At 43.1% G+C, this 17,708-nt stretch overlaps 1 protein-coding gene across 2 annotated transcripts; it reads right to left on the bottom strand.

Moving 5' to 3' along the window:
- Positions 1-2,690: 2,690 nt before the first annotated feature.
- TICAM2 (TIR domain containing adaptor molecule 2) lies at positions 2,691-16,943 on the bottom strand. 2 transcript variants are annotated; one of them, XM_027099805.1, is made up of 2 exons: positions 16,851-16,943; positions 2,691-3,827 (listed from the first exon to the last, which is right to left on the bottom strand). In XM_027099805.1, exon 2 carries the CDS (start codon positions 3,770-3,772, stop codon positions 3,065-3,067), a length of 708 nt encoding a protein of 235 aa, XP_026955606.1. In that variant the 5' UTR covers positions 3,773-3,827; positions 16,851-16,943; the 3' UTR covers positions 2,691-3,064. The 2 variants fall into 2 exon arrangements, with proteins under 2 accessions (XP_026955606.1, XP_026955616.1); XM_027099815.1 differs by lacking the exon at positions 16,851-16,943 and adding an exon at positions 8,943-10,942.
- Positions 16,944-17,708: the final 765 nt, after the last annotated feature.

Here is a 17,708-nt window from a genome sequence, read left to right as displayed (position 1 = left end):
CCTTATAGTGTAAAAGTCACATGGCACCGGCTTTTCTGTTTCTTACAGCTGAAAGAATCCTGACACACAAGGCACAACTCAGGTTTTTGTTTTTTTTTTTTTTTTTGCGGTACGCAGGCCTCTCACTGCTGTGGCCTCTCCCGTTGTGGAGCACAGGCTCCGGACGCGCAGGCTCAGCGGCCATGGCTCACGGGCCCAGGCGCTCCGCGGCATGTGGGATCCTCCCGGACCGGGGCACGAACCCGTGTCCCCTGCATCGGCAGAGGGACTCTCAACCACTGCACCACCAGGGAAGCCCATAACTCAGGTTCTTCTGTGAAGGTCCAGGGTGGGCAATGAGACCCACAGACAACCAAAATGGATGCTCTCCAGCATGTGGCAAAATTTTACAGAATTTCCCTCTAAGTCTGAATCTATACACGTGTACACGCGTATACACACACTCACACGACTAGCGTCACACCTTTACCTCTTCTCATCCTCACTTTAGCTATTTTGATAATCTCTTATTACAACGTTTAATTTCAGCATAGACAGTTATTCAGTACTTAACATCTTTATTCATCATAAAAATATATATATGTAACTTCAAATCAAGTGAGACATTGTGCCTGGTGCTCTGTGGAGGAGTACAGATTGATGCCTCTTTTCAAAACACTTCTCCACAGTCTTCACTGGACTTGGAAATAATCAAGCTTAGTCAAAGGTAAAAAACACTTATTTAAAAAATACCATCCAGCATTAAATGTGCCAACTTTGGCAGGCAGGCAGGGTGAGTGGTTAATGTTTTATTTGTATATGAAATTGGAGATACAGGAAGCAGTGTGGCAAAAAAAAAAAGAATGCTTATCATTAGAACTGAAAGAAAAAGTGAGTAGTATGCTAATATGATAGAAGGGAACTTTGAGTCACCACACAAAGAGAAGAATCTCATCTTTGATAAGTACTAGTAGTGGGGGAGGTTTGACTTATTTGCAGGATTATGAAACGTGTTGATTCATAACTATGAAGAGGCAGACTGTAGAAAGCTGTGAGCAGACCCTAGTGTTAGTAGGGGATATGGAGAAAGAAAAATAGGGCAGAATGTTTTTGCTCAAGGGTCCCTAGAAAAAAATTTAAAAATTAAAAAAAAAAATCTGAGGGGCTTCCCTGGTGGCGCAGAGGTTGACAGTCCGCCTGTCGATGCAGGGGACGCGGGTTCATGCCCCGGTCAGGAAAGATTCCACATGCCGCGGAGCGCCTGGGCCCGTGAGCCATGGCCGCTGAGTCTGCGCGTCCGGAGTCTGTGCTTCGCATCGGGAGAGGCCGCAACAGTGAGAGGCCCGCGTACCACAAAAAAAAAAAAAAAAAAACTGAGTAAGCACGTATTGTAATATTTTTCTGTGACTATAAAAATGTAATGGGAAGCATTAGAAATCAATTACACTGTAAACATATACAATATCCTTTCATCGTGAGCATATATATGAAGCCTCCTGCAACTATTATAAAATCACGTTATAAAATTCTACCTTTTTTTTGCTTGTTCCCTTTTCTGGTTCCTAGTTATTCACATTCTGGGAGAGGACAAAGGCCTTTACAGATTCATCAATCCAATCCTTTCTTTTCACAGATAAAGGAGGGTAAATAGCTTGCCCGCGGTCCCATTCATCCTCAGTGAAAGAGACTGGACTAGAACAACCAGGTCTCCTGATTCCCATCTGGTGCTTTTCTCATTACAACATGACCTGATTCACACGCCGCCTTGTCCCTGGTCTGTACCTGGTGGTTCTCCCTCAATCTCAGCTGGCGCAGAAGGGCTGTGAAAGACAGGACCCGGTCCTCTTGGGGCCTCTGGTTTGCTATGAGCGTGGGGCACTAGAAGAGGACGCCAGAAAACGCATCGCCCACTTCTATCCCAAGTCTGAAAGTGATCTACAACACACACACACACTCACACACACACACACACACACACAGTGTCAGGCTCTGTGATCACCTAGCTGAGAAATATTTCCTTGATAGGGCATTGTGTGAGAGAGGAATTTTTAACAGCTGCCATAGGAGAGGTTATTGATTTTAAAGGAGAACATCTGGCCTAGGATACATACACCTTTCAGAAGCTCCTGGTCACACACAATGACCAACAATGGAGAGCTTCCAGCTCCAGGGGTCATGTCAACACCAGGCACGAGGCACGAAGTCCCTGACCACAATACCATCAAATGGGCCACTAATCAGTGGTGGGAACTGCCTCCAAATATGCAAATTCCAACAGAAAGGAAACACATTTGATTGGATTCTTCTCCCCCCCCCCCCCCGCGCCCGTACGCGGGCCTCTCACTGTTGCGGAGCACAGGCTCCGGACGCGCAGGCTCAGCGGACATGGCTCACGGGCCCAGCCGCTCCACGGCAGGTGGGATCCTCCTGGACCGGGGCACGAACCCGCATCCCCTGCACCGGCAGGCGGACTCTCAACCACTGCGCCACCAGGGCAGCCCCTGATTGGATTCTTTTAAAGAGCCCTACCATTCTCACATCTATTTTGGGTTTCATATTTATCAGCACTCAACATTCTAAATGTTCTAGTCTGGCTATCCCTATTTCTGGGTGACAACACCGGGAACACTTTATTGCAACATTCATGAGAGGTGCCTCGAAAGTGAGGGCGCTCGGATCTCTCGAGGCCATTTTTTTCTGCGGTTCCTTTGAGAACAAAATCAGTGTTATTGTATTTTTTAAATGTCTATCATATAAGGTTTTGATCAAGTTCAATACGAGGAATATGAATTTAAAATATCCTTTGTTGTAATCATGAACTAGGAAAACTGAGAGGAAACAGTTCTTTTTTTTTTTTTTGGAAACAGTTCTTGAAACTCTGACAATTTCAAGTTTATGGAAACATTGAAAAGTACCACAATTCTATAGACTGTCCTGCAGAAATTTATCTTTCTTGGGCTCCATAAGTTTCTGTAAGAGTAAGGTTCTCTTTCATCTAAACTCTTCCTAGAAATTTGCTTTCTCAAGTGGAGATAAATCATTTGTTTTACAAAACAAGAGCCTGTTGTGTGTTGTGTGTTCCGTCTCAAGCAATAAATTGCCTTTGTACCGTATTTCTGGTCTCTTTCCATATAGCCCGCTGTATCCTATATACAGAATCCTGAAAAATCCTTTCCACTTGTGTAGGAAAGCCACGACTTTCTTCCTCCAGGGCGTTGATGGTTCGCAGAGCAAAGGGAGTCCTTTCTCGGGGCAGGGGGTTGTTCAGCGGCCGCATGGGGATGACGGAGTTGTACTTGTGCTGCCTGTTAACAGAGTTCATGAGGGACGTATAGAATTGGAACTTACACCAGGTATCTCTTAAAAAGTTTTTGGTCAATAATAAGATTGTCCAGGCAGACCCATTGACAGCATCATCCAAATTCTGTAAATGCTGCCTGCCACATGGCATCTCAGCAAAGATTATTCCAGGTTTGATGCCGAAGTCATTTTCCAGAAGATTCTGGACTCGGAGGGCTTCGTCTGTGTCTTCTTCAGCATGCAGTATCACAAATTTGAGGAACACCTCTTCTTCTGCTTCCTCTTCTGGCATCTCCTCCACTCCCTTGGCTCCCTCCTGCTCCCCTGTTGGCATCTCTGCTGTATTGCTATGAGCAGCAGCGTCACTCAGGGACGTTTCTTCAGATTTCTTGGAATCTGACTTGTGCTGTCTTTGACTCGTGTCCACACTGTGGCTTTTACCCCAAGTGAGAGAAAGAGGGCAGGGATCCGTTTTAGACTTTCCGATACCCATTATAAAGATCCAAATCAGAATAGGAAAGCTTTATTTCTCAGCATTTCATTTCATTCTAAAAGGAGAAATAACAAAGCAGAAGAATACCGTAAACTTAATCAAAACATTAAAAATGGAAAATTTCATTCACCCCGAAAACCTCAAAAAGATTATAATATAAAGTTCTCTAAGAAAGAATTGCCAAACAGATCATTGGGAAATGAAATCACTGGTCTTTTTTGAGCTTCACAAGGGCTACCACAGGTAGTCAAAGGTAAGTTAAACAGAGGGTCCAGTTTAATATAACAGGAGACATTTGGAAATTTTAAATCGTATTATAACCACACTATAAACCTCCAAATTAAAATAAATTACTTTGGTATTTTAGAGAAAAGGTACCATATCAACTCTACCCATATGGAGTTTAAATCCAACTTCTCCATAACCAAATTACTGTGTAAGCTAGAAACAGGAAAACCTAAAGAAACCAAATATTCCAACATTAAACACAAAATTTGTTTTTGTATCAAACACAAATACAAAACAGAATACAAATATCCTAAAGGTGGCTAGCAGGCAGCTCTACTGACTCAGAACAAAGAGAAGATCTGAAATGTCAAATGACTTGTTGCCCAGAATTCATGGGTTCAGAGCCTTTTTGTTTGTCTAGGATCAGGCCATGTTGTAGTGGGGCTCGTGCAGAAACTGTAGTAAGGATTGTGAAAAGTAAGGAATATATTTTCCAGCTAATCTTGGGAATACTTAAGAAAACATTTATTCACCTAGGGAGAAATTAACATCTTGGTTTGGAAGTGAAATCTGGAAACAAAGCCTTGTGATTTTCACCCGTGAAATTAACAAATAATCACTGTAGTCTATACTTGTTCTTTTATTTTAAAGATCCTAAATTCAGAGTGTAAGAATTAGATCAGCTGTGAAAGAAAGGTACTCCATGTAAATCTAATTTAAATAAATCTTCAGATAATGTTGGCAGTGTTGTTAATATAACCCCCAAACAGGCAGTTTCAAGGGGGGTTCTTTTTTATCAAAAGACAGAAAATTTAGAATAGATAATTATAAATTCCATGTTTTCAAACTATGGGCCCATAGGCTATATTCTAAAGCATTTTTATTTATTGTTCGTTGGCAAAGACCAGAGTTCAAGAAGAAATCAGAATTTTATTCATTATGACCTAAGTAACATAGCTACATATACCAAAATATTTCAGGTTTAGAAGAAACCATTCAGCAAAAATGGTGAAAAACTGTTATGGGAAGAAAAAACAAGGAAAAACACAGAATTTTTTTCTAATGTATATATGGAGTGAAAGGGTTTGCTACTGCCTCTGAATAGTGAAGGAATTGCTGGCTATTGCCTGTCATTTATTCTGTCTGTACTTCAGGTTCTGATCCACAGTATATTGTGCCAGCCACCAAGTGGTAGTCTAAGGCATGACAACCCTCCAATGCTATTGATATCCCAATTAATAAACCTAAATGAACTCAGACTCTCTTCACTGGTTAGGATTAACTGCTGACTTTTTTATTGTATCATGAAAAAAGTTTTACCATGCAGAATTGCGAAAGAAGTTTCCCCTGAATTAAAAAAAAAAACTATGCAGAGAAATCTATTAAAGCATCAATTAAAATGATCTTCACTTATTCGTTGAGATAGGTTTGTTAAACCAACTTAACTTCATTATCTTAATCATTAGTTGCTGCAGATGAGTGCATGTGAAGTAATATAAAAGATTTTCACTAAAAAGTGTTGAAAACTTCTAAGGTAAAATGGTGTGTTGAGTCAGAACACAGAATCTTTTGAGAGAAATAAAAATAAACAACCAAAGAATTATATTATGAATAAAAATTACAATTTTACGTCTCATTTTTCTTAAACACTGGTCAGCAAAAAACAGCAAAATACTCCAGAAATCTACGATGTGCTGTTCCAACTCCCAAGTACTCCTGCCCACTCCCACCCCCCACCCGAAGCAGACCAGCGAGAAGAAAATTAGTGACAATGTCTGAAAACTTCACCATAACCTTCTAATTTGGAGAGGAGAGTAAGGAGTTAGCCAAGGGGAAAAGATGCGGGAAGTTCTGCGCTGGAGATCTGCCTTTCCCACCACCACGTGAGTCAGAGATGGGGAAGTGGTCCAGATTCTTCACAGGGGTTCTCAAGGCTGGAAGGAAGCGGTGAGAACCTGACTGTGCTCACCCTGAGCTAATTAACTCCATCAACAAAGAGAACAGAAGGAAGGCAGGGAACGCAGAAAGAAATAGGGGAGGGGAGAAGGCTGGCACAGAGAATCCTGCAAAGCCTCTTCAATGTCCTCCTCCTCCAACAGGGACAGTTAGCATCAGGGTTAAAACACTGAGATTTCAGCTCCTTCCCCTCATCTAAGCGGGAGGAGAGTGAAGGTGGCTGCAAGGGAGAGGCACACAGGATCACTGTTCACAGGAATAAAAACGTGTGTGTGTGTGTGTGTGTGTGTGTGTGTGTGTACATTTTTTTATTTACTTTTTTAGAAGGGTAAACTTTGAAAATATTTATATTGAAAAGTCCCACTCCCATCCTTGTCTTTCCCATCCATCCTGTTGCCCCCATGGCCTCTTACTGGTGACCGCTTTTATTAGTTTTTCCTATATCCTTCCAATATTTCCTCATGAATACATGTATTTTTTCTTTCCTTTTTTTAAAAAAAGTATTAATGTATATATACACATACACTGCCAAACAGCAGTAGGTAGGTAAGTAGATAGACAGATAGACAGTAGATGGCTTTTTCCCTTAGTAATATAACTTCAGAGCCTTCCATACCAGCACAGGGAGAACCTCCTCTTATTTACATAATCTCGTAGCATGTGAATGTACCATAACTGTCCCGTTCTTCAGTATGTGATTTGTTTTCAGTCTACTACTATCATGAACAATGCAGCAATGAATAACTTTGTACAAAGGTCATTTATGTGCACGGTCATCTGCAGAATAATTGCCCTAAACAGGATTTCTGTATCAAAGGACAAATGCATTTGTCATAGTGATAGATTCGGCCAAATCGCTCTCTGTAAGATTGAACCTTTTCCGGTTTGGTTTTGCTTTTCACTTGACAGAATGACACCTCCACCTCCATCCCTTGCCCCAGAAAAGATCTAAGACCAAAACTACCAATTACTATTGACCACAGCCCAACTGAGCTAATCACATCCCTTCAGGGCAACGGAAATGTGGAAAGATACAACCCATCAGAATGGAGCCCTTAAACTGAAGTTCTGAAGGGAAGATCAACAGGTCCAGGATAAGAAGGAAAGAGTCCAGAATGTATCCACTCTATATCTAGGCAAACAAAGGTGCCAAAGGAATCCCCCCACATTCAATAGGAGTAAGATGAAAAGAACAGCACAGCATATATGCACACTGGGCAAGTGCGCACATATGTTACAGGAAATAAGAAAGAAGAAGAATCAGAGCATGCAAGAGACAAATAAAAAATTCCATTCTCATTAAGACTACGTGCTCTGGAATCAGACTGCCTGAATGTAAATCCCAGCCCTACTATAAAAAAAACTGCAAGACTTTGTACAAATTACTGTACGTGTATCTCTGTGTTTGATTTCATCATGTGTAAAATGGTGATAATTATAATACCTACCTTTAAGGTTTTTGCAAAGATCAAATGGCTTAGAAGAGTGCTCCATAAATGTTAGCAGTTAATATTGTTACTAAATACATAATGAAGAAGCTAAAGAAAACTTTACGGTTTCACTTTAGTAGCAATAAGAGAAGGCAGAACTAAGCTGTGTGCCTACAGGGGGCTGAGTCGGTGTGGCAGAGGACACCTGCAGAAGTTCCCTTTGACTGTTTCATTGTTCTCAGTGAAAGAGGAAGCAAAACCCCTTCCTTAGGACTGCCCCAAACCTCAATCTCATTTTGCAGTATAAACGATACAGGATGGAGGCTACTGGAGATTACCATGTCCACAAGGTTATTATTCTTCCTCAGCCCCACCCAATGCTGATTAGTGTCTGTGTGTACTCTTGCTCCCAGCAGAAGACTTCTGTGGCTGGAGGAGAGTGAGGGCAGCACCCGTTGGGTCCTATCCCAGGACAGCCCCTCTCCATGCAGAAATTTCCCAGGAGGTTCCTCAGGGTGGTTACAGCCATCAGCCCTCTCTCCCCTGTCCCAAACTAAAAACTGAAACTTCAGTGTGAATTTCTCTTTCATACAAAGTTTACTTTCCTCACCAAGACCTTTGTGAGAGTCAACTGTATGTGTCCGCTGGGCTAGGCTACGGTGTCTAGTTGTTTGGCCAAACACCAGTCCAGATGTCGCTCTGAAGGTATTTTTTAGGTGAGACTGACACTTAAAGCAGTAGACTTTAACTGTAAAAATAATGAATCACTCTGCTGTATACCTGAAACTAATATAATATTAATCAACTATATTTCTATTTTTTGAAATAAATAAAGCAGTAGACTTTGAGTAAAGATTACCCTCCATAGTGTGGGTGGAACTTACTCAATAAGTGAAGGCCAAGCAATACTGAGCTTCCTCAAAGAAGAAGGAATTCTGCCTTGGGATGGCAACATAGAAACTCCACCTGAGTTTCCAGCCTTCAGACTCAAGACTGCAGTCACCTCCTGTCTGTTTCTAGCCCTGCAGATTTGGGACCTGCCAGCCCCGCCAGTCACATGAGCCAATTCCTTAAAATGAAATCTCCCACCCTCCCTCCCTCTCTCTCTATAAAACCTACTGGTCCTGTATCTCTGAAAAACCCCAGTACAGCCCTCCTTAAAAGTTTGTTGCCCTAGAATTAAGAGTTACTGTTTCCATTTAAAAAAAAATTTTGACCACTTGGGAAGAGAGGCTCCCAAAAAGCAGTTAAGTAAAACAATGATCAGTAATAATTTGATAATAAAATACATATGCATAAACCATTCTCAACCTGTCCATGCATTTACCACAGAAAAAGCTTATGTGTTTAAATCACTGCCTCTGAAATTTCACACATTTAACGAACATTTAGGCATCTAGTACTTGGATCCTTTAGCCCTGGAGAACTTTTCAGTTGTCTTTCCTATCTGAATAGCACCATCTTGTGGGAAATACATACAAAATTAATAGTTTCTTCCCTTAATTCAATTAATAAATAGGTTTTGTCATTATTAATAAGGGTTGTTGAAAACTTACTCTGCACCAAGACGTGCTGGGTTTTAGGGATGTGGACCCAGGATAAGCAGATGATTAGGACTCATTGCACTGCTGCTTCATTCAAATAACAGGTGCTACCAGAGCACTCAGGATGGACACGCAGTGGGGAGCACTGCATCAGTAAGGCCGAGAGGCGGACGGTTTCCAGGCAGTGGGAGCGGCATTTGCAATAAAAAACCACTGAAGCACCAGAGGGCACAGTGTATTAGGATCATTTTGCACCAGGTGTTTAGATGGCTGAAGTCCAAATATGCAGGGGTGTGAGGGGAGAGGATAGTGGTGAGAGATAAGGATGGAGAGATAAAAAGGATTAGAGTGAGTAAGGAACCTAGTTTACTTGGTTCAGGACTTTGAACCTGATCGTGTTGGCAGACAGAGAGCCCCTGGTGGGTATGAAGCAGGGGAGTGACACGATCTGACTTGTTTTAGACAAGAGTAAGGAGACTAGGCTTAAGGACTGTAAGGCCCTGGATGGGGAGAACAATTAGTTGAGAGGCTGTCACAGTAACCTAGATGAGAAAGCAGAGCCCTGAACTAAGGAAGGTATGGTGGAGATGAAGATATGTAGGAGGTGCCAGGGGTTGGGACAGAGAAAGAAGGATCAAGTACACTTCCCAAGTCTATGCCTTGTTACGTTCGCTGAGTCGTTTGCTGAGACAAGCAGGGTGTGGGGGTTGGATGTAGCTGACCAGTTAATCCAGTTTGGGACACAGGGAGCTTAGGGTGCCTGTGACCTGGAAGAGGAGCTGTCCAATAGGTACTTACACATGTAGGTCCGAGGCTGAGGAGAGCATCTTGATGGGAGATAAAACCTTGACACTAGCTCAAATCTGTGAGTAACTGAAACAAGTAGAAAGAAAAGAGAAGGAAGAGAGCTGAAGACAGAATCAATGCCTGAGGGGCACCTGGAGGAGGGGGACCCATAAAGGAGAGGGAGGAGTGGCACCCGAGCAGCAGGAAAATCAGGCACAGAATCCGGAAGCCAAGGCAGGAGAGTACCTCGAGCAGCGGTCGGCGTCCAAGGCATTGAGCCCCTTGAGGTTCACCGGAGCAGTTACAGGGGATGGTGGGAGTCACCAGTATGCTCAAGAGTCTAGAGGATGAGGGGGCGGGGGAGGGGAAAGCTTAGCTAAGAAGAAAAGAAGCCAACAGCTACAAACGAACATAGGGTGGGGAGAGGATTCCATGAAGAGAGGAGAAACTCGGAATGCTTGGAAACGGAGGGAACTGGCTAGTAGAGAGAAAGGATGAAAAGTATGGATGGCAGCTTCTTAGAGCTGAGCTGTTCTCCTCTTGGTCACTGGGCAGCTCTCTCTCCTACTCCCCCTTTCCCTGGGAGAGGAGAGAGGCCACCTAACTCCTGAGGGTGCTAGGTCCCGGGGTAATGTCTGTGATGAATACTGCAGATGATGTGGCGACCTACAGAACTTTGGGTTTTAGCTTCTTGGGAGAAGGTGAGTGCACTTTGCTTTTTTTAAAATCAGGGATGGCTGCATTATATTGTAAGAGAGCACATTTCTTGCTGGAGGTTTAGGTGTGGAAAGAAGGGAAGGTATGGATATTAAGTAGCCAAAGGGGCGTTCTGTAACAGATCCTGCAGATTTGCTCACGCAAAACTTATTCCAACTTCCTTTTAGTGAACCTCCCTGTACTTCCTGTACCACAAGTACTAAAAGCTCTATTTCCTAGACTTCCTTGTAGCTAGGGTTCTGGATGTAATTTAAGTTCTGCCAATCAGATGTACTTACTAGTGTGAGTTAAATATGAAGGGAGGCAGAGCATGAGGCAGTGACTTTGCTGGTTAAGGCTCTAGCAGAGTTGGTGTGATTCAGAGCTGGCAGCTTGCTGATCTGGCGGGAGGTTTCATGGTTGTGGCAAAAGCTCCAGCTCCGGACTTCCCTGGTGGCGCAGTGGTTAAGAATCCGCCTGCCAATGCAGGGGGCACGGGTTCAAGCCCTGATCCCGGGAAGATCCCACATGCCGCGGAGCAACTGAGCTTGTGTGCCACAACCACTGAGCCTGCGCTCTAGAGCCCACGCACCACAACTACTGAGTCCCCATGCCGCAACTACTGAAGCCCGTGTGCCTAGAACCCGTGCTCCACAACAGGAGAAGCCACCGCAATGAGAAGCCCGCGCACCGTGACAAAGAGTAGCCCCCACTTGCCGCAACTAGAGAAAGCCCGCGCGCAGCAACGAAGACCCAACGCAGCCAAAAATTAATAAATAAATTTTTAAAAAGCTCCAGCGCCACTACACCCGTACGGTAGGTGGTGGTCTGAGGTATTCCTAGAAACTCAACCTGGACTCTAGCTCTTCAACTTACCCAGTGATACTGTACATTTTGTAATATCCTCTAATGCACACTTTTCTGCTTCAACTAGCTATAGTAGACTCTGTTCTCTGCAACAAAACTATGATTGATACAACATCCAAATCCAGGCCAGGGAACTACAGCAGGTCAGCAGCAAAACATGGTGTGCCACCTGTTTTTATAAGTAAAGTTTTACTGGAAGACAGCCATGCCTATTCATTTCTGTATTGCCTATGGCAAATATCATGCTACAGAGGCAGAGTTGAAGAATTCCAACAGGAGCCGTGTGGCCTGTATTGCCCGTGGTATTTATTGTCAGGACCCAACAGAATAGACCTGAGCCAGCCAGACAAGGAACACGTAGACTTTTCTTTCAGACTTCTTCACACTGGAAATATTTTATTAAAATAAAATCCCAACTAGGGTGATCAATATCTTCAGGAATAGGATGGGTAGAATTTGAATCCACCTGTTCTTTATTGAAATAACATTATTGAGAGTCAGCTGTCATTTATTTATTTTCTTCTTTTGGGACTTGCACAGAATCCATAAGGATAGCAAAGGCCCAGTATAAAGGAAAGGATTAATTATCAAATACTACCCATTGACACTTACAGTCTAACTAAGCTAGTGCCTGTGTTTTTCATTTTAGGTACCAAAGCCTGCATTAGAAATGTTAAGGATCTGTAGGAGTCTAAAACCCTATATCTTCCCTTCATGGCTCTAGTCACACTACAATTAATTACATGTTTGAGTATCTGCTTAGTTTCTCATCTTTCCCATTAGACTGTAAACTCTATCAGAATTAACACCAAATCTGTCTTGCTTGTCACTGTATCTCCAGAGTCTTGCACATAGCCAGCATTCAACAATACCTTCTGAATGAATGAATGAAATTAGACAATTCCAAATATGAGACCTAACACAGTTTTTCAAGTTGAGAGATAGCTGAACAGATAGCTCTTTATCATCCCTAGCATATAAATTATTGACTCAATCAGAATAGGGACCATTCTATCCAAATGTATGGATTTTTTAATGAGCAATTACGTTACATTTTTTAAAACTGTGTGAATATAAATATGGTACATTCATTTCAAGATACAGCTCAAGGGTCATATTTGGCAGAATGCTTTTCCTTTGATCTCCAGGTTAAGTACTCCTCCTCCGGCTGCCCATAATATCTTGCTCATAGTTCTTATAATATGTGTTGTACAGCACTTTTAACTTGTCTTCCTTGCTGGCCTGGGAGGTAGCTTCCACCTCATTTTCCCAGACTTCTCCACCATGGAAAATGGCGCCATCATCTGCCCAGTTACAACAGCCAGAAACCTCAGGCATCACTGACACTTTCCCCTTCCACTCCTACACTTTCACTTCCAAGCTGTCAGCAAGCCAACCCGTAAGACACATCTCAAAATGTTCCGCTTCCCTCCCCACTGCATTTTCACTCTCGATCAACATCTCTCCCCTAGTCTACTACACTGCTCCTTCCTAATCGGTCTCCTACAGCCACTCTTGGTCAGTCTAATCCATTCTCCACCCAGCAGCCACAACGATCTTTTTAAGTACATACAACTGATCAAATTACTACCATTTACACCCCTGCAATGGGTTCCTACTGCTCTTAGAATCAAAATTTCTTAATATGGCAAGGATGCCCTGCATGATCTGGCTCCTTCAGCTCCAAGCTTATCTCGTGCTTTTCTTCCCTCTGCTCCCCCAGTTCCCTACATGTGTGTCTTTTTTTGTTTCTCAAACTTGCTCAGCTTTCTCCGGTCACAGGATCTATGGAAACATTTTATTGCAATTCTGAAGTATGAGTTACATGACTATATTTTCTTATTAGAGAACTTGTACATAGTATCATAGGCTAGCCAACATTCTATTGGAGGTACACAATCAAAATGTTCAAAAAGTAGGGAATGGCAACATAAACTATGTCATATTATTCATATGGTTGAACCCTATTAAATCATCAAAATGTTTACGAATGTTACGAATTATTTTAACGACATGAGAAAATGCTTCCATAACAATAAGTGGAAAAAACAGACTATAAAATAAAATATACTGCAAAACTTTGTAAAAACAAACTATAGAGAAAATAGATTGGAATGAAGTATACCAAAAAGTTAACATTGGTTAGCTGTGTATGGTAGATGTGTGAATGTACATGTATCTATATCTATACACCCTTTTTCTACGATGATAATGTAATCTGGAAAAAAGAAGATTTTTTAGTAAATACATTATTCTCTAGATTTTGTGTTTTTAAATAGAGGTCACATTCACTTAATGCCTCAAATAGTATATACCTTATGTGTCATATCTGCACATTTTGGATAGGTTGAGCTCACCTCCAGGTTTAACTGTTTGATCTCCTGTTTTTGTTTTTTTTTAGTCTACATGAAAATTTTCCAATAGTCTGGATTTGCTAACTCTAAACCCAACAGGGGTCCTCCAATATCTTACTTAATTACACATACTGGAAGGCAGAATATTCATCTCCACAGTACCTAAAACAGGTCCTTGAGCAAGTAAATGTTTAATTAATTTTTAAAAAATTGCTTCTATCAGGTAGAAAAACAAAAATACACAAACTGGTCTTCCCCTGGGCACCGTCTTTTTCACCTGTGGAGCCTGTCTCTTTTCTCAGCTGCTAGGAAGGTCCAGGTCGATGAGTGCTGTCTAATCAACATACAGAAGCTTGGGGCAGGAGATCTGATCATGATTTTCCTCATGGCTTTCCTTTAACCCTCCTATTCTTTGTTCCATATTCCAAATCCCTTTATTTTAAAATTTTATTTAATCTTCTATTATATATGTTTATTCAAGCATCTGAAATCCCAAATCTGAAATGAGAAAAAAAAATGTTTTTCTGTTCTTTTAAAAGAGAGGAAGGTATTGGGTTGGCCAAAAAGTTCATTCAGGTTTTTCTGTAAACTTTTTGGCCAGGCTAATAGTACCTATTCTACTGGTAACATCACAGAACTAGTTCCTTGGGATTAAAATGACAAATAAACATTATGTAAATTAAACGGTCTTTTATTCCCCAACAGCTTTCCGTGAAGATGAAAATATTGTTTTTCATTTCCATTCCCACATATTTTAAAAAGAGAACTGAATCTTGCTATGAATCTTGTTATTCTGACACTGGCTCAGTCACTACACAACTTAAAGACGTGTATAATATTCTCTGCACAAGTGCCTTCATTTTTCTTCTTCCCATTAAAACTACCTGTTTCTGGTACCACTCAGCAACACTCTGAATCAGAGACTACTGCTTCCCACTGAAGCAAAGGAACTGAAAAAAAATATTGCATATTCCTTCCAGTAAACAGAGTATTTTCCTTTCATTTTCTATATTTAAGAATGAGAACTAGCCTTAAAGGGCAAACCTTCTCCAAACCAGGAACAACATTTTATAAAAACACAGACGGTAAGGGCAAACTTGCACATTTTATCAAAGTGAGACTCAAGAGAAAGCTGCTTGTGCACTTTCAATATTAGAGAGTCCTAGCAACCAATAAGGATTTAACGGTGCCATAAGCTTCGTGGAATATTAGAGAACAGCGCTCAGTATCTAACAGCCACCAACCCAGAGGATCAGTGACAAGAAGATGTTACCAGGACTAAGGCAGTAACCCCTGAGACAGTATGTGAACAGGGGAGTGAGGAAAGTGAAGGTGTACAGCCTGCGATGGCCTAGCAGAGGCCTGCTGCAGGCAAGGAGAACAGGAGCAAGATCAGAGCCACTCCAGCTGAGAGGTCGGGGCCGGGGGCGGGGCGGGGGGAGGCAGGTGGGAAGCAGAAGATAAGACCAGGGGAATCAGTCAGGGGTGAGATGACACAGGGCTTTGAGCCATGGTAAGAATTTGGTTTTTATGATTCTGATAAGAAGCCACCAGGTTTTGAAGGGACGTGAAAATTCTGATTAGATATTTTTAAAAAACCACTGCTGTTTGGAGAAACACTATAGAGAAGCAAGGGTAGAAGCTGGAAGACCAAATCAGAGTCTTCACAGTTGTCCAGTAAAAGAGAATTGTGGTTTGTGTTAGAGAGGGCACATAATACGTGGTCGAAATTGAGCTATCTTTTCAAGGTAGAGTCAACAGAGTTTGCTGGATGCTTGGATGTGCGGTCAGAGCTGAAAAGAGGAGTCGATGATGATCCCTAGAGTTTCAGCCTCACTGAATGGCAGTAACATTTCCTGTGATAAGGAAGGTAAGTGAGGGGCAAACAGAAGAGGACTGGGTGGGTGTGTATCAGTAATTCTGTTTGGACATACTACATTTAAATGCTGATCAGACTTCCTAGTGGAGATGTTGAGCAAATAGCTAAACACATGCGTCTAGAGCTCAGGACAGAAGTAAAACTAGAAAGAAAAATTTGGAAGTCATCAGCTTATAGATGTTATTTATAGTCATGAAATATGGCTTGGGATAGAAATTGCCTTGGGAGAAAGTTATGGCTCAAAAGAGAATATGGCCAAGAACCAAGCACTGTGGCAGTCTAACAGTGGTTGAGAAAAGAAGGAAAAGCCTGGAGACACAGAAAGAGTGACCAGTGAGGTGAAAGGAAATGCAGAAGAAGGTGGTGGTGACCTGGAAGCCAAATGCAGAAAAAATATCAAGGAGGAGGGAGCGAACAACTGTGTCACAGGAAGTGGAAATGTACACAGACACTGGATTTCACAAGTGACATGGGGGTGATGGAGACAAAAAGCCTGAGATGAGAGTGTGGAGGAGGAAACAGGAGGAGGAGAAATAAAGGCTTAGAGGCAAGTCTTTCAAAGAGCTTTTTCTCATTCTTTCTTTTCTTTCTTTCTTTTGTCTTTTTAAGTAAAAGGGAGCAAAGAAATGGGTGGGACCTAGGAGGAGACGTTTGGTCTAGTGGGGATTATTTAAAGGCGAGTTATTTATCAGCAGGTATTTGTTAAACGAATAAATTTAAAAATATCACAGGGAGCCAATGATTCAACAGATGAGGTGCAAGACATCCAAACATACAGCTGGAACTCTGACTAACATTTACTTTGTTTCAGGAGAATGTAAGGCATTATTCTATATATGACCATCTACTTTCTGATTTCAGTGAGATATAAAATGGAGTTGCTTATCTCTATTTATAACCAACGCACTATTTAAGATTATTTTTAAAGACTTTTAAAACCAAAGTTTACTGCCATGAAAAACTGGAGAGGTCCTAACTAACAAAATTCTGAAAACGAGCTCACAGCTGCCAGCCCAAATTATTTTTAGCCAAATTAGCTTTGGGACAAGATCCCAAATCAGCACACCAAAACCAAAACTTTCTGCACTGGCTCAAGTGTGCCTGGAGGAGGCTCCCACAGAACCTTTAAGCCCTCTGAGACGCTGGGCTCTTTGCTTAGGGTTCTGAGGTTTCTTTAAAAGATAGGTTTCCTAATCAAAATGAAACTTAAAAGACAGGCAGAGAGTTGGCGGGTGTGCTCCCTTCAGAGCGAGGCAACTCTGCTGGAAGGACGGCCGGCTCGCCCACCCCCACGCCTGCCCGGCCCCCAGCGTACCCGCCCGGACGCCCGCTACTTGCCGGGGAGGCGGGCGGCGCAGCAGCTCCGCCGTGGCTCCGTCCTCCTCGCCCGCCGAGCGCTGCGGGACTTCCCGTGGGCGTCGGGAAGGCGAGGCGGCCCGCCCACTACGCGCCGCAGACCCCGCCCCACGCCCGCGGCCCCGCGCCGCGCGGAAGTCAGGGGGCCGCCGAGTCCCCTCCCCACGGGGACGCGCCGCCACTTAACCCTTCAAGGCCGGCCCCGCCGGAGGGAGTACGGGTTTTACGAGGCTGAAAGTCTCTGGGCGGCGGGAAGGAGAGCCCGGGAGGGCGGAGGAGGGGAACTCGCGCAGGATAATTGTCCCTGCGCTGCATTTTGTTTTCTCTCTTTTTTTTTAATGTCCCTTGAGGCCCGCCTTGAGGCCAGGAAGGAAAGGGACTCAGCTGTCTGTTCCTTACAGACGTGAGTGCGGGCTTGGGAGCTGCATTCGCTGCTTCCGCGCCTACCTAGCGCGCCCAGCATTGAGCCTGCAGCGGAGCCCGGGGCGCCCAACAGAAGCCCCTAGACTCTAAAGGGAGGAAACAGCCAGTCTCACCCAAACAAACCCTCTAAGACCTTTCCCGAGGTACAGCGACTCTCCGGGCCCTCCAAGTTGGTCCCTTGGCCCTTCCTTTCTCTTTGGGGTTCTCTCACTGACTACTGCTGCAGTCAACCACATCCCTGGTTGGGGGTGGTGGCGTATCAGTACCTCCCCACTCTCAACACCAACCAAAAGCCACCTTGAGAAAGATTCCTTTCTCAGATTCTTTTTCACAGCCGGCTTTTTCACAGCCAAAATTGGAACTCCGCTTAATATTTAGGGAGAACAGAAAAGCAACCGAGTAATTCTAAGAAGGATA

Source organism: Aethalodelphis obliquidens, unplaced genomic scaffold (genome assembly GCF_003676395.1).
Source record: "Aethalodelphis obliquidens isolate GAN/ISIS:26980383/991018 unplaced genomic scaffold, ASM367639v1 scaffold4, whole genome shotgun sequence".
Taxonomy (NCBI): domain Eukaryota; kingdom Metazoa; phylum Chordata; class Mammalia; order Artiodactyla; family Delphinidae; genus Aethalodelphis; species Aethalodelphis obliquidens.
The sequence above is the reverse complement of the archived record's forward strand: the minus strand, read 5'-3'. Positions and strand labels throughout refer to the sequence as shown.

Bases quoted from the DNA above. Each gene is read 5' to 3' on its own strand.
- TICAM2 (XM_027099805.1), bottom strand. From the start codon at position 3,772: ATGGGTATCGGAAAGTCTAAAACGGATCCCTGCCCTCTTTCTCTCACT.